We start from the raw sequence: 16,726 nt of genomic DNA, 5'->3' as shown, positions 1-16,726 counted from the left end.
CACAGGTGTGTCCCACAGGTGTGTCTCACAGGCGTGTCTCACAGGTGTGCCTCACAGGTGTGCCTCGCAGGCGTGTCTCTCAGGCATACCTCACAGGTGTGTCCCACAGGTGTGTCTCACGGGCGTCTCATGGGCATGCATCACAGGTGTGCCTCACAGGTGTGTCCCACAGGCGTGTCTCACAGGTGTGCCTCACAGGTGTTTCTTTCTGCCTTCATCACAGCCACTCCAGTCAGAGACTGGGCGTCACCACAGCTGTGTGGGGAGTGAGGTGGGAAGGAGCACAGTGAGTGGGGAGTGCCAGGCAGCACCTTAGAGCCTGCAGGCAGGGAGGCTGGGCATTCACCATGACTCTGTGGCCAGAGGTTGGCCCTCCCAGGGCTGTGGCCCCCCTGGCACTCTGGGCCTGCATACCTGGGAGCTCTGTGGCTCCAGGGCAGGCACAGCAGGGCAGATGCCACAGGTGGAGGCTGGCAGGGCCCAGCAGTTATGGTGAGGGGCCTGCAGAGCCCCTAGTGAGGCCGAGGCCGTGCTGCAGCTTGCCCTCAACCATCTGCAGTCACTCACTGCAGACTGAGCCCATTCCACGGGCAGGTGAGCTCCATTCTTGCAGGACAGGGCAAGTGTGGGCCAAGGAGAGACAGCATAGCAATGAGCAGAGCAAAGGGGTGCATTTGGGGGGTACAGAATCACACAGGGGTGCCTAGGACCTGGGGTGAAGCTGAGTTGGGATAGTGGGCAAGGGTAGGTGAACTGAGAAACCCGGAGCTGAGGTACAGGAGCACCTTCCTAAAGCCTGGCCCCTGGGTCTGCTGCGTCTCCTTTGCATGGAGGCTGCTTGGGCTCCAGCACTGAGAGCCGGAGACCAAAGCCCTGAACAGCTCCAAGTAGTTAGCAGACTGAATGCAAAGCAGGCAACCCATAGCCGCAGCCCCAGCCCTAGCCCTGCAGCCCTGCCCACAGTACCACCTTATCCCACACCCCACTTCCCCAGTCCCAACCCAAACTCACTATTCTTAGGAAAGAGGGGAGACCTCCCAGCAAATACCCCAAATGAAGCAGCCACGTGACTAGGTGGAGGCAGGGACTTCGCAGCCCTGGGAAGGCAGCACAGCCAGCTGGGCCCATTGTGGACAGGCAGCTGTGCATCAGATTAGTTTTCCCAGTGCGAGGCAGCCACGGGGCCAGCAGAGTGCCTGGAGAAGCTTTCCAGAGCAGAATCCTGTGCTGAGAAGATGCCAAAGGCACATGCCGTACACTCAGTCTTCACCAACAGTGCACAGGGTGTGAGAACCACACGTGCCTTCGTTGAAAGTACAGTAGCACGTAGAAGAAGTAGATGAGGATGATGCAAAGACATCCCAGGTTGCTGCCGGGCTGGTGACTCAGGGCTGTGATTCCTGGTTCTTGTCTAGGAGAGTATCCAGAAATCCTGTCAATGAAAATATCTGCTCGCACCTCCAGAAACAGAGCTGCTCCTGCCCCCAGCTCATGTGTTTGGATACATGTACACACCCCCAGGCATGCACCCCAGTCCAATGCCTGCACCCATGCCTGCACACTCATGCAAAACATGCCCAGCATCGAAGTCTCCTTTGTTTTGCGTAAAAAGGGCTTGCTTGCCGCAAGAGAGCCAGGCAGAGAAGCTCTGTCCTTAGTTCTTACCCAAACTCTCCTGCTAATATCTGCAGGACACCTGGAGCAAATTGTTGAAGCCCTTATCCAGGGGCTGTCTGGGCAACTGGACTCCATCTGAGACACAGACACAATGTGTCAGGTGCTGGGGATTGTCTGCCTGGAGCCCCACATCAGTCCCACCCCTACCCCTGGCCAATACCTTCCCCCAAATATGGCTACCCCAACCTCCCTCTCCCTTTTGAGAGTAGTCTGTACCTCCTGGAGGTAGAGCCAGTGCCCTCTGCCTCCCAGCAAATCTGAGCCCAGGCCAGGACCTCCGGAGGACCCAAGATGGCCTGTCAGACCAACCGAATCCCCAAGGGCTCCCGAAGCAGGAGTCCTGGTGTTCCTGGGATTATCTCTTAGGGGTCAGAGCTCAGGGCCTGCTCCACCAGAAGCCACATGCCTGCCCCCAGTTGCCCATGGCTCCTGAAACAGGCAGGAGCCCCCGCGGCACCCCAGCCCCTATTCCGGGGGCCGATTTTCTCAGGAGAGGAGGGACGACTCTGGGTCTGAGGGTGGTGGGGGCAGCCCCCTCTGTGGATGTGAGTCAGCTGTTTCCCCCCGGCTCCCTAATCATCATTAAGAAAGACTTTGCTGACGAAGGTATTTGCAGAGTCCATGCAAACCCCGCAGTGGCGCACAGCCGCAGACACCATGAGCCTCAGTGAGGAGCAGGTGCGCAGCTTCCTGGACGGGAACCCTGACTTTGCCCACCAGTACTTCGAGAAGCAGCTGAGCCCTGAGCATGTGGCTGGGGCCTGTGAGGACGGGTGCCTGGTGGACTGCAGCAGTCTCCGAGAGCTGTGCCAGGTGGAGGAGAGTGCCGCGCTGTTTGCGCTGGTGCAGGACACGCAAGAGAACGTCAGCATGGAGCGCGTGGTCTTCACACTCCTGCAGCGTCTCTGCACCATCCTGCAGGCTGACCGCTGCAGCCTCTTCATGTACCGCCAGCGCAACGGCATGGCTGAGCTCGCCACGCGGCTCTTCAGCGTGCAACCGGGCAGCACCCTAGAGGACTGCCTGGTGCCCCCTGATGCTGAGATCGTGTTCCCTCTGGACATCGGAGTCGTGGGCCACGTGGCTCAGACCAAGAAGATGGTGAACGTGCCGGACGTGACCCAGGTGAGCACCCCAGCCGCAGGTGCCCATGCAGGTCCTGGCTTCCTGTCCTGGGCAGTGCTTGCTCCCCACAGAGGAGTTCTTGGTGTGCCCACCTCCTACCCCCGCTGGTGCCCAGTCACACTGTGCCGAGTCTCCTGCCTGGCCTCCTAGGAGCTGGCCACCTGCACACTCGGTAGAAAGAGCTCCAGGAAAGCTCCCACCACGTGCAGTTCAAAGGTCCTGGAAAGTCCTTCAAGCTGAAGTTGTTGGCCAGGCCCAGGGCTACCCAGGTCTGGCTGAAACCTCACCAAGGTTTCTGCATACAGGTCCTGAAGCCAGGGACCCCTGGTGCATGGAGTAGGAGTGTGGACCACGAGACCCTGAGGTTTCTCAGGAGGCAACTGCAGGGCAATCTTGGTGGGGACACTGGCCAGCAGGCGTGTAGAGTCCTGCTCTGCAGTGGCCGAGGTGGCAGCCCTGGAGGGGTTAGAGCCAGGGCTGGTGCAGAGGCCAGCAGGAAGAGGAGCCCCATTCTCCCAGCCCTGGCAGAAGCAGGAGCGACCTGACCCCATAGAACACCATGCTGCTGGGTGGGGATGCATGAGGTCCAAGGCCGGGCAGGGGGATGATGAGGTTCGGGGCTCAGAATGGAAGAGGAGCCTTGGAGAGGGAATCCTAGTGGGGCTGCCCACTCCCCAGGTGCAGCTGCCACCCTGCTCCTGGACCCAGGGAAGGAGCAGGCAGCGGCAATCCTCTTACTCTTGTCTGCTATAAACAGCAGCACCGTCGACCTGGATTTGGTAATCCCCAGGATTACCTTGGTCCTCACTTTCTTTCTAAAAAATGGGTCAACCGTGAGTCAGGTGGAATGTCAGGCGCATGAATTACCAGGAAAACCAGGATGTGATGTCTGGGACCCTGATCGCCTTCCCCTCCACCCTGGTTCCCTCTCCCTTCCCCCACCCTCACCTTTCCTTTCTTTCCTCCGGCCTTCCGGCCTTCGCTCCTCTCCTCCCTCCTCTCTTCTCTCCTCACTCCCCTCTCTCCCAAATGCAGGCAGATCCTTATACTCAGTGTAGGGTAGGGTGGGGACAGCAGGCTGTGACAAAATGGCTCCCTGAGCCACCAGGCCATCCTTCTGCCACTGAGGGTCTCAGACCTCCAGGGGTCAGGCTGGTGGGGGGTGGCCCTGCTCTCCAGCGGTCTGTCCTACATGTGGCTGTGTAGAGGGAGTAGGCTGCTTGGTGGGGCTCTGCTCAAACACCAGCTCAGGAGTGTACAGTGCCAGGAGCTGGGGGGCTACCATGGTCTCCAGCTTCATCTGCTCCGGACCCCAGGGCTGCCTATGTGGAGACAGAACCTAAGACCAGGTGGCAGGCTGCTCCAGGTCTTAGGCCAGGCCCAGGACTCCTAGAGCCCAGGACTGGACAGGGTCTCAAAGCTCACAGGCCTGGGCCTAAGGGCCCACAATCCCAGAAGGAGGACGCTGGGTCTCTATTGCCCCTGACTTGTCAGAATCCAGCCATGCATCATGGTCCACGGCCCCTGGACAAGGCTTTCACAAGGAGGAGGTCAAGCTGTAAGAATGGAATGGCACTAGCTATGAAACCACCAGAGGGGAAGGGAGTGGGACACACTGCAGGAGTCCAGGCCAGGCAAAGACTTTTAAAGACCAAGAGGGAGGGTTCGTGTAGCCGCTTACCTGTGGAGTCCCTTGGTCCCCAGTCTAGACAGCAGCTGCTCAGTGTAGTGGAGGTATCCACGACTTGCTGACTTGTGGAAGCCTCGGAAAGCTCTAAGAGCCACGTGATGGAAATCCCTGCACATAGTGCCGGGCGCGGCCGTCATGGGGCATGTGGGCAATGGGAGGGGATCTCTCTGGAAAGCCCTTAAGAAGGTGTTCATCTCGAGAAAAGGCAGGAGCCCCCCCCCCTGCTCCCCAGACCCAATCCTGCCCAGGACTGCCAGGAATGATTTCATCCTGGGGTCAACATTCACATCTCCCCCATTTTGATCAAAGTTGCTCCAAAGCTTTGCTGATGAACTAACTCGCAGGCAGGTCCTACATGTCCCTGGGTACTGAATGGACCTGTCCCAGCTGGTTGGCCAGGTCCCACATGGAAGACTGGGTTGAAACCCTGTAACCATGCTGGAGCAACACAGAAGCCAGAAAGAAGAGTCCTGGTGAGTCCATCTGCCTGCTGTTGCCAGGTGTGGCCTTGCCGGACCATCTCAGTGCTGGGCCAACATAATTATGCTGGGAGTTGTATTTCTGCAAAGACGGCAGATACAATTTTACAAGGAAATATGCAAAATAACAGGAATATGATAACCCTGGTTTTCATAATGCTTCTGAGCTGTGGACCTTGGCTCAAAGATGACGAGTCAGACACCCACATGGGCATCTGGGGAAACGGAGGCAGCGAGAGCCTATGTGCTCATTCTGTGGAGCTGATCTCAGTTTCCCTGAGGCTTCCCTGGAGCACTGTGTGTAAGAGTCTTGGCACATTGTATCATTTAAGCAATAGACAGGCTGCAGCAGGGTTACCCATTAATGTCCAACGTGCCGCGTTCCCAGTAAGGAGAATGTTTTATAAGAGGACACTAATATCATTCTGAACAGAAAAGTGATATTGCCAAGTTACCCATTGGATGGACCATAGGGCTTCTTACGTCAGAGTCACAGAGTTGGCTATGAGGTTGTCACTACGTCACTGTCACCTTGGCACCAGATGCATAAGACAGGCCCAAAGGAAAAGGGGGAGAGTGTCACTGTGGTTCCCACACGTCTGGCCGTGCGCCAACAAGCTGGGGACAGACTCTGCAGCCATATGAGGCACATGCTGTCCCCTTCTGGTCACCTCAGGTGGTCCAGACCCTGCTCTGGGGCCCTAGGAAAGAGCAGTTTCTGATCTAGGTCTGATAGTTGTAGCAGATATTATTAGAGAAAGCTGGAAGAATTTAGGATCCAGTCTGATCCACAGGTTGATAATTTGTAAAAACAGAAACAGTGAGCAGAGCGATTAACTAATAACAAGTGCATTTAGATTTTCCTTACAGAGTTTTCCAATACTCATACTGATTCTCACCAAAGATAACCTCTTTAATTCTCAAATTAGTTTAGTCTCACCAGATTTGGCGTGCTCGCCTATATAAATGCAATGAGAAAAGGGCCCTGCCATGCAGTAATGTGGGCCTAGAGACCTAGGAGGTCAGAAAGCCAAAGGAGGTGGAAACTGAGCTGGCCTGTAGGGCCTTGCCTCCAGGGCTCTGGGGCCCTGGGAGTGGACAGCTGTGTACTCTCACCCTCCCAGCCGGGGTAGTCACCGTGGGGAGAACTGTCCCACTGAAGCTCTGAAGCTCTGCATGCAGCTGCATCTCCATAAGCATTAGAAACACGGTTTTTAATTCGGGAAAGTAAATGCTGCTGCCATTGTTTACAGAAGTCTGTTTACCAACTTGCAGCGACCATGGAGAGCTCAAAAAAAGTCTCCTCCACTCTAGGAAACTGTAACAGTCAGGAAAAGAGCAACAATGTTTCAAACACTAGACATAAAATCCCAGATTCCAGCAGCCCCTTGGTCTCCTGAGCTGGTCCCCTGGGCCTAGTGAGCAGTGACATAGGCCAGCACCAGAGTTCCAGGAACTCCGTTTGTCCAGTGGTCTTAGGGCTATTGGAAACCTGTATTCAGGTGTATCTGTCATAGTCCTTTCCATAAATCTGACAGTAAATGCTTTTTGTAGAAGAATCAAAGCTGGGGGCGAGACAGAGCAGCTGCGCTTGGAATCTGGGCAAGAGGACGGGGCTGGCTCCTCGTCACCTGGCATCTCCAGGCACGGGCACTCTGGCCTTGTCACACCAGGACCAACTCCCTTTCACCAGCTCAGCACATTCGCACCAGCACACCTCCCAGCAAGCACACACGGAGTAGATGGGCACACGGCCCCGCTCACAGCCCACCTGCCCCATGGCCTGCCAGGCTCGGGCCCCACCTCTACAAGGTGAATGGTGAGTCCTCTGAGGTCCTCCAGGGCTGAGCTGGAAGGCCTCCAGTTAGGTTAGGGTGAAAAGACTTAATGTAGAACCTTGATCCTTAGTGGATCCTTGGCAGCCACAGCTGTCAGGGCTTTTAAGACATCTGTTCAGAGCAGGATCACAGTTCATGGAGAAAAAGCCATTAACCAGAGTGACAACTAGGAGTCAGAAAAAGCAAAGCAAAACAACTCTCTTAAGGCTCAGTTTTTCTAGTAAGGGGAAAAACCAACAAAGACACAAAAGGCTTTGTTTCCTGGGCCAGTTACGACAAGGAAGAGAGATTGCCACCCGGCGGAGGCCCTGGGCCCCTGCTCAGACAGCCTGGGATCCACCCCTGGAGGGGCCCTTGAGTGTGACCAGACGTGTGGTCCACGAGTATGCCAGGTGGGGCTTGCCACCAACTGTTCAGACACACCAAGGGGCGCCTGGAGACAAGCAGAGCTCCAGTCCTGGCCACAAGAACAGGGACAGAACAGGGGAGAAAGACCCAGGGCCTCACAGAAGTGGGCCAAGGGACCACCACCTCAGCTGAGAAGTCAACTGCACAGGGCAAGGCAGAGAGGGGCCGCTCCGGGCAGCTGAGCCTTAAAGAGACTGACTTCAGAATTAAACACCAAGACCTCTTGCAAACTCTTCCTGAGTAGATCAGTTACTCTAAGAACATCTGTTTATTTCAGCATAGTGGGCTAGATTCTGGTTTTGTGCCAGTATATCATGCTAGATTTTCAGAAACCTCTCAACAACTTTAACAACTTGACCACACAGAAATCCCTTTTGTGACATATGTTAGCCCTAAGTTTATTCTTTCTTGTTCAAGAAGTCATTTTCCTTTTGTGTTCTTTACAGTGTGTGTGTGTGTGTAAATCAGGGTATTTAATTCTTGGTAACTTTAATTTTCACTGAACAAACCCAGGAAGTGAGCCATTTCAAACTGCCTGCCCCACACTGACAGTTCACCAGACAGATTTCATGAAACACGATTCCTCATAGAGCAACTGACATTTCAGTATTGTCAGCAACTTAGAAGTGACATAGACATATTATGAGTGTCTATTACTTAATAGATACTTTTTCTAATTTTTTCTAATTACATGAAAAGTCCATTTATGAACACCTACTCCATTTGCATTTACCTAATTTATTTACTTTTAACTATCATATCTCTATTGCATAAGAAAACTAAACATCAGGCTAGCATAAGCTTCATTTCAAGTTATTTCTCTGTCACAGAAAAGCCCTACAAGTTACCTGGGTGTACTTAATGCCCAGGAGCAATGGCCCTTCGTCTGCATGCTTGCCCTGGGGTCAGACTGTGCTTCTGCCACCCAGTGTTGGTGCTGAAGTACTCACAGCCTAGAAGAGCTTAGTTTCACCAAGCCAATGGTGCCTTTCAAGGCTGCTTATCAGAGATGCAAAAGCAGACAGTCTTACTCTGAGGTTGGATTGACGTTTAAGAGCTTTGTGGCAGCAAGTCAGAAGTGTGCAGGACAGTACTGGGCATCTGACAAACTTAAAATCAGTTTACTTATGAAAGATTCATCTACGTTACGTGAATGAAAAGCATTTGGGTTAACTACTATATATTTTTAGCAAGCTTAAATTTAATTTATGAGCAACCATTTATCTCTAAGTAAATTTAATTTATGAGCACCCATTTATCTCTAAGACAATTAAAAATAGAGTTCTTGTAAATCTATGGTAGAAAAATCTCAAGATACAGAGCACACACATAGACAGAAAACAAATTCACAGACATAATTTCAAATTTTCCTTTTAAATAAAACCCATCTTTCAGCTTGGCATTAGAGAGCAGTCTGGGAGAGCAGACCGTGATAAAACATTTTCTGGCTCCTTTCTGGGGTCTTCGGGTCTTGTCTGAGTCTCCGAGCACGTGGGTTGATGCCTTTTAGGTCCTGACTGGTCCAGAGTTAACCCTAACGTGGCAGATGAAAACAGCACAGGTCTCATGTGGTACGGAGCCCTGGTAGGAGCAAAGACCCCAGGGAAGTTAAATCAGGGAGGCTAGAGGAGACAGCGGTCTCCTAAAAGCAGGGCGTACAGCCTCCTTGAGAGGCTGTGGAGAGGCCACCCTGCTGAGCCCAGCCTAAGGCTTCCTCTGGCCTGGACCCTGTACCCTCCAGGGTAGGTGCTGCCTCTGCATAGCAGCAGGGGCCCGGCGCACATGGAAGCTGCACATCCTGCTCCTAAGGAACAGCAGTTATCAGCCTTGCTCCCTACACAGCCAAAGTGCAGGCACAGAGACACTAGGCATCCTGCATCTCCACTTTCCCTCAGAAGCTTCCTGCTGGCCGCTGGGTCACGGCTCTGGAGAGAAGGACCTCAGCCCTCAGCACGAAGGGGTCAGGCAGGAAGAGGTGATTGTAGGGAGGGAAGGGAAGGGCTGCACTCTGGCCTTGAGACTGCATTTCAGTGTAGCAGTGTCTGTGCTTGAGGAAGGCTTGGGAGTTAGCATGGCCCCGGGAAACAAACATGTCCCGGTGCCATGTGCCATCAAAGATGTGCATGGATTTCCCAGCCAGCCATGTCCCAGGAGGCTGTCCAGGCTGCCCAGATGCACAAATAGCCAGAAGAGACCACACAAGAGTGCTCCCAGTTTCAGATTAGCCATGAACTCAGGCACTTAGAGCCACACAAGGCACCACTCCAGCAGGACACAGCAGTGCCCAGGAAAGACAGAGGCTCCCAGGGTCCCCACAGACTTTCAAGGTCCCTTACTCAAGGCATTTAAATCAGACTTCAAATAAGGTCAGCAGGGCCTCCACCAAAAGGGGGGCCTGGACTGGGAGAAGGCTCCCCAGACAGAAAGGTGAGCCCTGGGGACAGACCCAGGCCTCTATGCTGCACTGTGGTCTCGGGAGCCACAGGGTCCTTCCAAGGTGGTCTTGCTTCTGGTCCCACTTATGGGCACCAGATGTATCACCCTTAATAATCAGAGAGACTCTGGAGTTCAGTGTACTGAGGGAACAGCAGAGCTTGGCCATGGAGTACAGGTAGCACCAAGAGAGGCTTCAAGCAGGTCCAGGCTAGCAGAGATGTTGGACAGAAAGAGAACAGTAAGCTGCTGGCTTGTGGAGCTCGGCGGTCTGCAGGTGCAGGCAGCAGCCAGCTTGGCCAGGGAGGTGCCCAGAGCATCATGAGATGCCGCCTTGGAGAGCGCTGGAGAAGCCTCCTTGGAGGATTGTCACACAGTGCCAGCGGCACACAGACCCCGGGGTGGAGCAGCCCAGGCATCCTCGGGATAGCAGCTACCTCAGGCTGGCAGAGCCGCCCTGGCACCACTCCCAGCCCAGTTTGCCTGGGTCTATAGGAGCAATGCGAAAACAACCCGGAGGAGGGGAGAAAGCAGCCGCAGGGCTGGACAGCGTCCACGCCTGAGGCCCCACCTATCATTCCTTGGTCCCAGATGCCAAGAAGGCACAGCCAAGGCAGCAGGTGAAAGGGCTTGGAAGTGAAGAGGACCTTGGCCACAAGCACCTGCAGGCTTTGCGCAAGCTTCTACACCCCATGGAGCTGGAAACCTCGGTTCTGTACACAGGGACTTCCTCCCAACCTCCCCGCTTCCTGGGGCGCCCAGGCCTGGGACTCCACCCACACCTTCCCCAGCCCTAGCCAGGGCCTGCTGTGGGACTCAGGCCCAAGGGAGCAGGGAGCACGGGTCGCTCTGGTGGGAGCAAAGCTGGAGCACCTCCTGCGATTGGGAGTGAAGAAGGGGTTGTGACTTGTTTCCAAGCAGCCCAGCCCAGGGAGCTTGCCTGGGTCCCGCCTGGCCAGGCCTCTGCCGGCCCCCATGAGAAACAGGTGGCGTGGAAAAAGGAAAAGCAAACTTAGCACTGTTGACCAACCTGGGGACAAGCAGGAGTCCCTTCCACCCAGCATCGGAGCTCATTCTCACATGGAAACCCCCATCTAGCAAAGTAGGTGGAGCTGTGTCTCTGCAGCTATGGGGACTGTAGCCCACTAAGCCAGCCGTGGCATTTACACACATAAGGAAGTTGCAAAAATTAGCACACACCTTCAATATTGTCGTAAGCCCTGTCATCAACAGAGCAGACATGTCTGTCTTTCCACATCACAGTTTACTGAATAGCTGTCCCACATTCCTCTGTGGCAGCTCACTGAATACCTGCAGGTCACCTGGTAGTCGTAAGCCCTGCAGCCACAGGTTCTTTTTTCCCTTTTCTTTTTTCAATATCTGTAACACTCAAGTCACACGTGACACGTGACATGATTACACACGTAGGGTCACAGAAAGGCTAAGAAAGGGTCAAGGCCTCCACAGGTCCTGGAGGCTGAACTGAGAGCCAAGGCAGAGAGGCTAAGTGTCACGTAGGTGGTCAGACACGATGAGGAGCCCAGAAGGACTCTCTCAGGGCGGAGCTGTCAGAGCACAGGAACTTATTCTAGGTCGAGGTCCTGACAGCAGTTTCACAGTGTCAGCTTGGGGTGGGCCATGTGTGGCCATGGCCATCATAGGCAGGAGAAACTGCACCATGCTAAAGCCCAGGACAGAGATTTGGAGGTTTGTCATTGTGGCAATTTCCTGGGCAAGGTACATGGCAAGTGACCAGGTGACAGGGTCAGAGTGCTGCATGTCTAGTCTCAGGGTGCCCCTCATTTTATAGATCTTGAGTGAGGGGGCTGCATCAACTCGTGGTCTGGGCTATTCAATAAGCTTGTGAGCCTGGTTTTTCTGATATGAATCTGTACACCCCTGCACTCTGTGCTTCTGATTAACTTGATAAGTTAGAGGTAGTCATTCTCGTTTGCATGAGTAATTTATTTACCAGTTTGTGCCTTATAGTGGTGCCCAGCAGGTGATGGTTGGACAAAGTGTGGAATCATCCACCTCAGCAGTTGAATTCAAAATGGAGTAGATCATGGCAAACTACTGCTCTACAAGATAGAGCAACAAAGGGTTAGACACAGCCTGGAAACTGCCGTTCTATACGTCACGGAGTATCTCAGAACAGGGCACAGCATGCTCTCCATGGATATATAGATCGTGTTAGCTTTACCTCACCGTGACCAAAATACCCAAGGAGAACCACGTAGAGGAGGGAAGGTTTATTGGGGCTGGCTCATGGTTTCAGAGGTCTCAGTCACAGACGGCCAACTCCATTGCTCTGGGCCCAGGTGAGGCATCACTTCATGGGGGAAGGAAAGCTGCTCAGCTCACAGTGGGTTAGGAAGCAGTGAGGAAGGAGGAGGCCACAGGGAAGATGCATCTCCCAGGACCAACCCCAGTGCCCACCCCTCCATCCACACCCCACCTGCCTATAGTTAGCACCCAGTCAGCCCATTCTCACTGCATGGCTGATTAGTTACAGCTCTCACAGTCTAGTTGCATCAGCTCTGAACATTCCTGCCTTAACAGGAGCCTTGGGGGACACCTCACGTCCAAACCATAACACAGGGCATGCTGTAATCTTTTTTCAAACCAAAGCAATGAACTCCAAATAAATATAATTACTGGGAAATATTGTCCTCTGATCGTCATCTTATCAACCAGTACCTCAAGAGCAAATGGTTTATCACAGCCCCACAAGACAGCATAACACCCAGTACAGCAAAAAGAACCACTCAGGGTCTCAGTGTGCTCCCTGATGAGAAAACCCAGCTGGACTCATCGGTCCAAACCAAAACTTTCCTGTCCTTACCCTCAAAACATTTTCGAGAGGCTGAGTATTCCACAGGAAGGATGGGAAACCCAAGATGGATGACATTTCTGGAAGCTGCTGGGATTCCCCTGGAGTTCCACCTGCAGGTAGGTTCCACTGGCCAGAAGCAGTGGAGCTCCTCTTCCTTAGAGACACTGCCGCCATAGCTATGCAGCCCCAGGGCACCATCCTTGCTCTGGCTGCTAATTTTCCAAACTGCTACCATGGGGAAAGAGGCTAAACCCTGCCACTGGCTGTGCCACAAATACTGGGATTCAAAATGGCAGAAAAACAGGTTCATATAAACTCAGCTTTAAAGGGAGACAGAGGGGACCTTTTGTTTGGTCTGAAATCACCATCATCAGAGAAATCAGGGGTGAAGAAAGCTTTTACAAAAGAAGAGGCATCAAAGCCAGATAAAAGACAAGAAGTCCATTCTTGCAGTTTTGTCCAGGGCATCTCAGTCTCTTCCTAGCAGGAGGAAGATTTTATTCTCAGATGAGGAAGTTCAGAATTTAAAACAATTTTCAGGGATTGTTTTGAATCCTGCAGGAACAAGTTATCTGGAAATTGCCCTTAATTGCAGAGGAAATCTCTTTCCCTTGGTTAGGAATGTGCTGGGGCAACTCCCCAGATAGCATCTCCAGTACAGGAGGCAAGGCAGGCTCCTGGGAGAGCCCCCCTGGGTGTGTGCACTGGGGAGACTCCAGCTCATGCAGCCTCAGACACAGAAGTTCAAAGATAGTGAACAGGAATGACTTTGAGTGGGGAGTTCAGTGTTAAGGAGAGGACATAGGGCTAGGGTTGTAGCTTGTGGTGGAGCACTTGCCTCGCATGCGTGAGGCCCTGGTTCAATTCTCAGCATCACATAAAAAAATAAATAAATAAAAATAAAGACATTGTGTCCATCTACAACTTAAAAAAAAATTAAAAAGAGATGAGGTTACAATAAGCAAAGTTTACTTCAAACACCTAGAAGAGGCAGCCCTTGGCTGGCTTTGTCTGGCTCCTCGTGGTTTCCTCTGGAGGGCTTGATCTGAAACAGAGCAGGAGCTGGGAGGGACACTTGGGGTCTTCAAAGATCTCCTCCATTGACTCCTGAGTCCCCGCACAAAAGGCAGCAGGACGGCCTGGAAAACGTGCTTTACTGGACCCAAACACTGCTCAGACAAGAGAGGGGCACAACAGGCAGGAGCACAGGAACCAGCAAGACTCTGGAGAGTCGGGGCACGTAAGAGGAGCCTCCATGGGCAAAAGGGTCCCAGAAGTCCAGGCAAGGCCACCCCACTGCACTGGACTTGTCCATGTCAGAGTCTGATTCAGGGTCCCTGGGGCTGGAGGGTTCTCGGCCACTGTTCACTGTTCAGGGTGGACAGTGGAGTGGATCAGATGGGCAGGCAAGGAGTCTCCTGTACCACAGGGGTACAGCCCCATGGGGAGCAAGGTGGGAGGCGGGAGCCCAGCAGGGAGCCCGCATGCTGGCCCTTGCTTTCAAATACCCATGTATATCCTGGGGATGAAGGTCAGTAAGAAAAGCAGGCTGACATTGGGTTGCTGGGTGATGGGAAGGAGCCACCCAGGCCAGAGACAGAGGCAGCAGCAGCCTGGCTGACCTGAGTGCCACCAGGCTATGAGTGAGCAGTAGAGTGGTGGGATTTGAGGAAAGGAGAGAACTGGGCAATGAGCAAAGGTATACTTCACTCAAGGTCAGTGGTGGTCATCACAGAGTGCTCTGTGGTCTAAAGCTTTAACCTTCCTCCAGGCTCCCAGAGCCCAGGAGGACAGTGCCAGCCGGGATTTGGCAAAGCCTTCCCAAGGGAAGAGGGCACCTCTTCAAACTGTTGCTCAAGGGGACACCTTCTGACAGACCTTCCAGGGAGCCAAGATTGTGGCCACCAACTGGATTCCAGGGTCATTTGCCCTGCTCCTAGGGCTGTGATGGGCTTCTAATACACCCACGGACACACCAAGAGACTGTCATAGGCCACAGGCTGAAGGTCCTAGAGTGCTGGGCTCAGGGTGTCTGGCACAAGGTGAGTGGCCCCCAGGTGCTTGAGACAGGGGCAGATCACCCAGGGAGGACAGAGGCTATGGCCATAAGGATGCCAAGAGCACTGAGGGCAAGGAGAGCTGGAGGGACCCCAGGGGACTACGGGGAAGCAAGTTGTGGCAGGAGAAGGGAGCTCAGCACTGGCAAATGCTAAAGGAAAGCACAGGCAGAGGAGGGGGACGGTGACGGCCTTGTAAACCAGGCTCTGGGCACATTGGAGTCTCAGCAGAGGGAGAGCACGGGTAAGGGAGGAGACAAATACAGTAAGATGGGCATGATGAGGTGCAGGCAGGGCCCCAAACGACTCTAGGTCATATTTAAAAATCAGGCCTAACAGGTGTTTAGAAAACAGAGAAGTGACAAGGTGGGGTACCAAGTATGAGAAAGAACTGGTGGCGACGAAGCTCTTGAGAGAAGAGAGTTGGGACCACGGTTCACCATCCATGGCCAGTAACATGCATCATCAGAGGTCGGGTGCCAGGGAGAGCCACTCCACCTGAGGTCCAGGTGGGGGGTGAGCTCCAGCTGAGGTCCAGGTGGGGGATGAGCTCCAGCTGAGGTCCGGGTGTGGGGGGTGAGCTCCAGCTGAGGTCTGGGTGTGGGGGGTGAGCTCCACCTGAGGTCCAGGTGGGGGGTGAGCTCCAGCTGAGGTCCAGGTGGGGGGTGAGCTCCAGCTGAGGTCCACGTGGGGGGTGAGCTCCAGCTGAGGTCTGGGTGTGGGGGGTGAGCTCCAGCTGAGGTCCAGGTGGGGGGTGAGCTCCAGCTGAGGTCCAGGTGGGGGGTGAGCTCCAGCTGAGGTCCAGGTGGGGGGTGAGCTCCAGCTGAGGTCCACGTGGGGGGTGAGCTCCACCTGAGGTCCAGGTGGGGGGTGAGCTCCAGCTGAGGTCCACGTGGGGGGTGAGCTCCAGCTGAGGTCCGGGTGTGGGGGGTGAGCTCCAGCTGAGGTCCAGGTGGGGGGTGAGCTCCAGCTGAGGTCCAGGTGGGGGGTGAGCTCCAGCTGAGGTCCAGGTGGGGGGTGTGAGCTCCAGCTGAGGTCCAGGTGTGGGGTGTGAGCTCCAGCTGAGGTCCAGGTGGGGGTGTGAGCTCCAGCTGAGGTCCAGGTGGGGGGTGAGCTCCACCTGAGGTCCAGGTGGGGGGTGAGCTCCAGCTGAGGTCCAGGTGTGGGGTGTGAGCTCCAGCTGAGGTCCAGGTGGGGGGTGAGGTCCAGCTGAGGTCCAGGTGTGGGGGGTGAGCTCCAGCTGAGGTCTGGGTGCCAGGGCGAGGGAGATCCACCTGAGGTCTGGGTATGACCTGTTCTCCAGGAAGTGGGACACAGCATGGACTTCCTGGGCTGCGTGTTGGGACTGAGTCACAGAGAAGGGTGGGAAGTCACAGCACAGTGATAGCCCACGCAAGGGCACCGGCAGGAAATTCCTCTCCAGCCCAGGAGCCAACCTGGGCAGCTGCACTGGTGACCAGGGATGGGGGAACACAGGGCTGGGCCCTGTTTGCTGGGGACGCCAGACCCAGCAAGGCAGAGGCCATAGCCATGCACTGCAGTCCCTGTGCCAGACCTCCTCCGCCTCATGCCAATAAAATCAGAACCAGAAAGCAGTGGAGGAGGCAGGGTCATGTCCCATCTTCTAAGGCCTCTAGGGACTTACCTGGCTCAGTACGTCCAGGCTGAACAGGGCTTGGCCAACTGCTGCTTCTGGATACAGAACCCAAGACCAGGGACAGGAGTCCCTCTATATCTTGGGGGAGCAGGAGGAGCCTCCCTGGGGGCCTCAGGTGGACAAAGCTCCAATCATAGAGGAAAAAGAGTAATGTGGTGGGCAACCATGGAGCAGACCCTGGGGCAAAAGGGGCTGCCAGACAGGTCCTGGGGAATGGCGTCCTCAGCCTGACTCACCAGCGGCTCCCGTCCTGGTGACAGTGCCCAGGCAACGTGTCAGGCATAGGGCTTGTGGCTCTGAAGCAACAGTCACCCTTTGGGAAGAGTGAGGGCAGCTGGCCTGGGGGGTAAAGCCTGCCTAGGAGGGCGTGGGGATGGAGTGGACAGATAGACTCAGCCGTCCTGGAGCCAGGGAGCCCTCTCCAGGAGTCAGAGGTCAGGGCTCACCTGCCCAGGTGGGGCAGGCTGGTGCAGCCACAGGCCCGGGCTGCCTTCTCAGCTCCTGTCCTGTGACCACATCCCAGGCC

The 16,726-nt window shown here is 54.7% G+C and overlaps 1 protein-coding gene across 1 annotated transcript in view; it reads left to right on the top strand.

Moving 5' to 3' along the window:
* The first annotated feature begins 2,334 nt into the window (after positions 1 to 2,334).
* Pde6b (phosphodiesterase 6B) overlaps positions 2,335 to 16,726 on the top strand; it is a 50,385-nt gene continuing 35,993 nt past the window's right edge. The window contains exon 1 of the mRNA XM_046423584.2: positions 2,335 to 2,802. Coding sequence (XP_046279540.1) covers positions 2,335 to 2,802 — 468 coding nt within the window. The remainder of the gene's footprint in view (positions 2,803 to 16,726) is intronic.

This window comes from Marmota monax, unplaced genomic scaffold, assembly GCF_021218885.2.
Source record: "Marmota monax isolate L192 unplaced genomic scaffold, Marmota_monax_Labrador192_F-V1.1 WCK01_AAM20220418_F8-fsc00009, whole genome shotgun sequence".
NCBI lineage: Eukaryota > Metazoa > Chordata > Mammalia > Rodentia > Sciuridae > Marmota > Marmota monax.
Note: the sequence above shows the minus strand (reverse complement) of the source record. Positions and strands in the feature narration are given on the sequence as shown.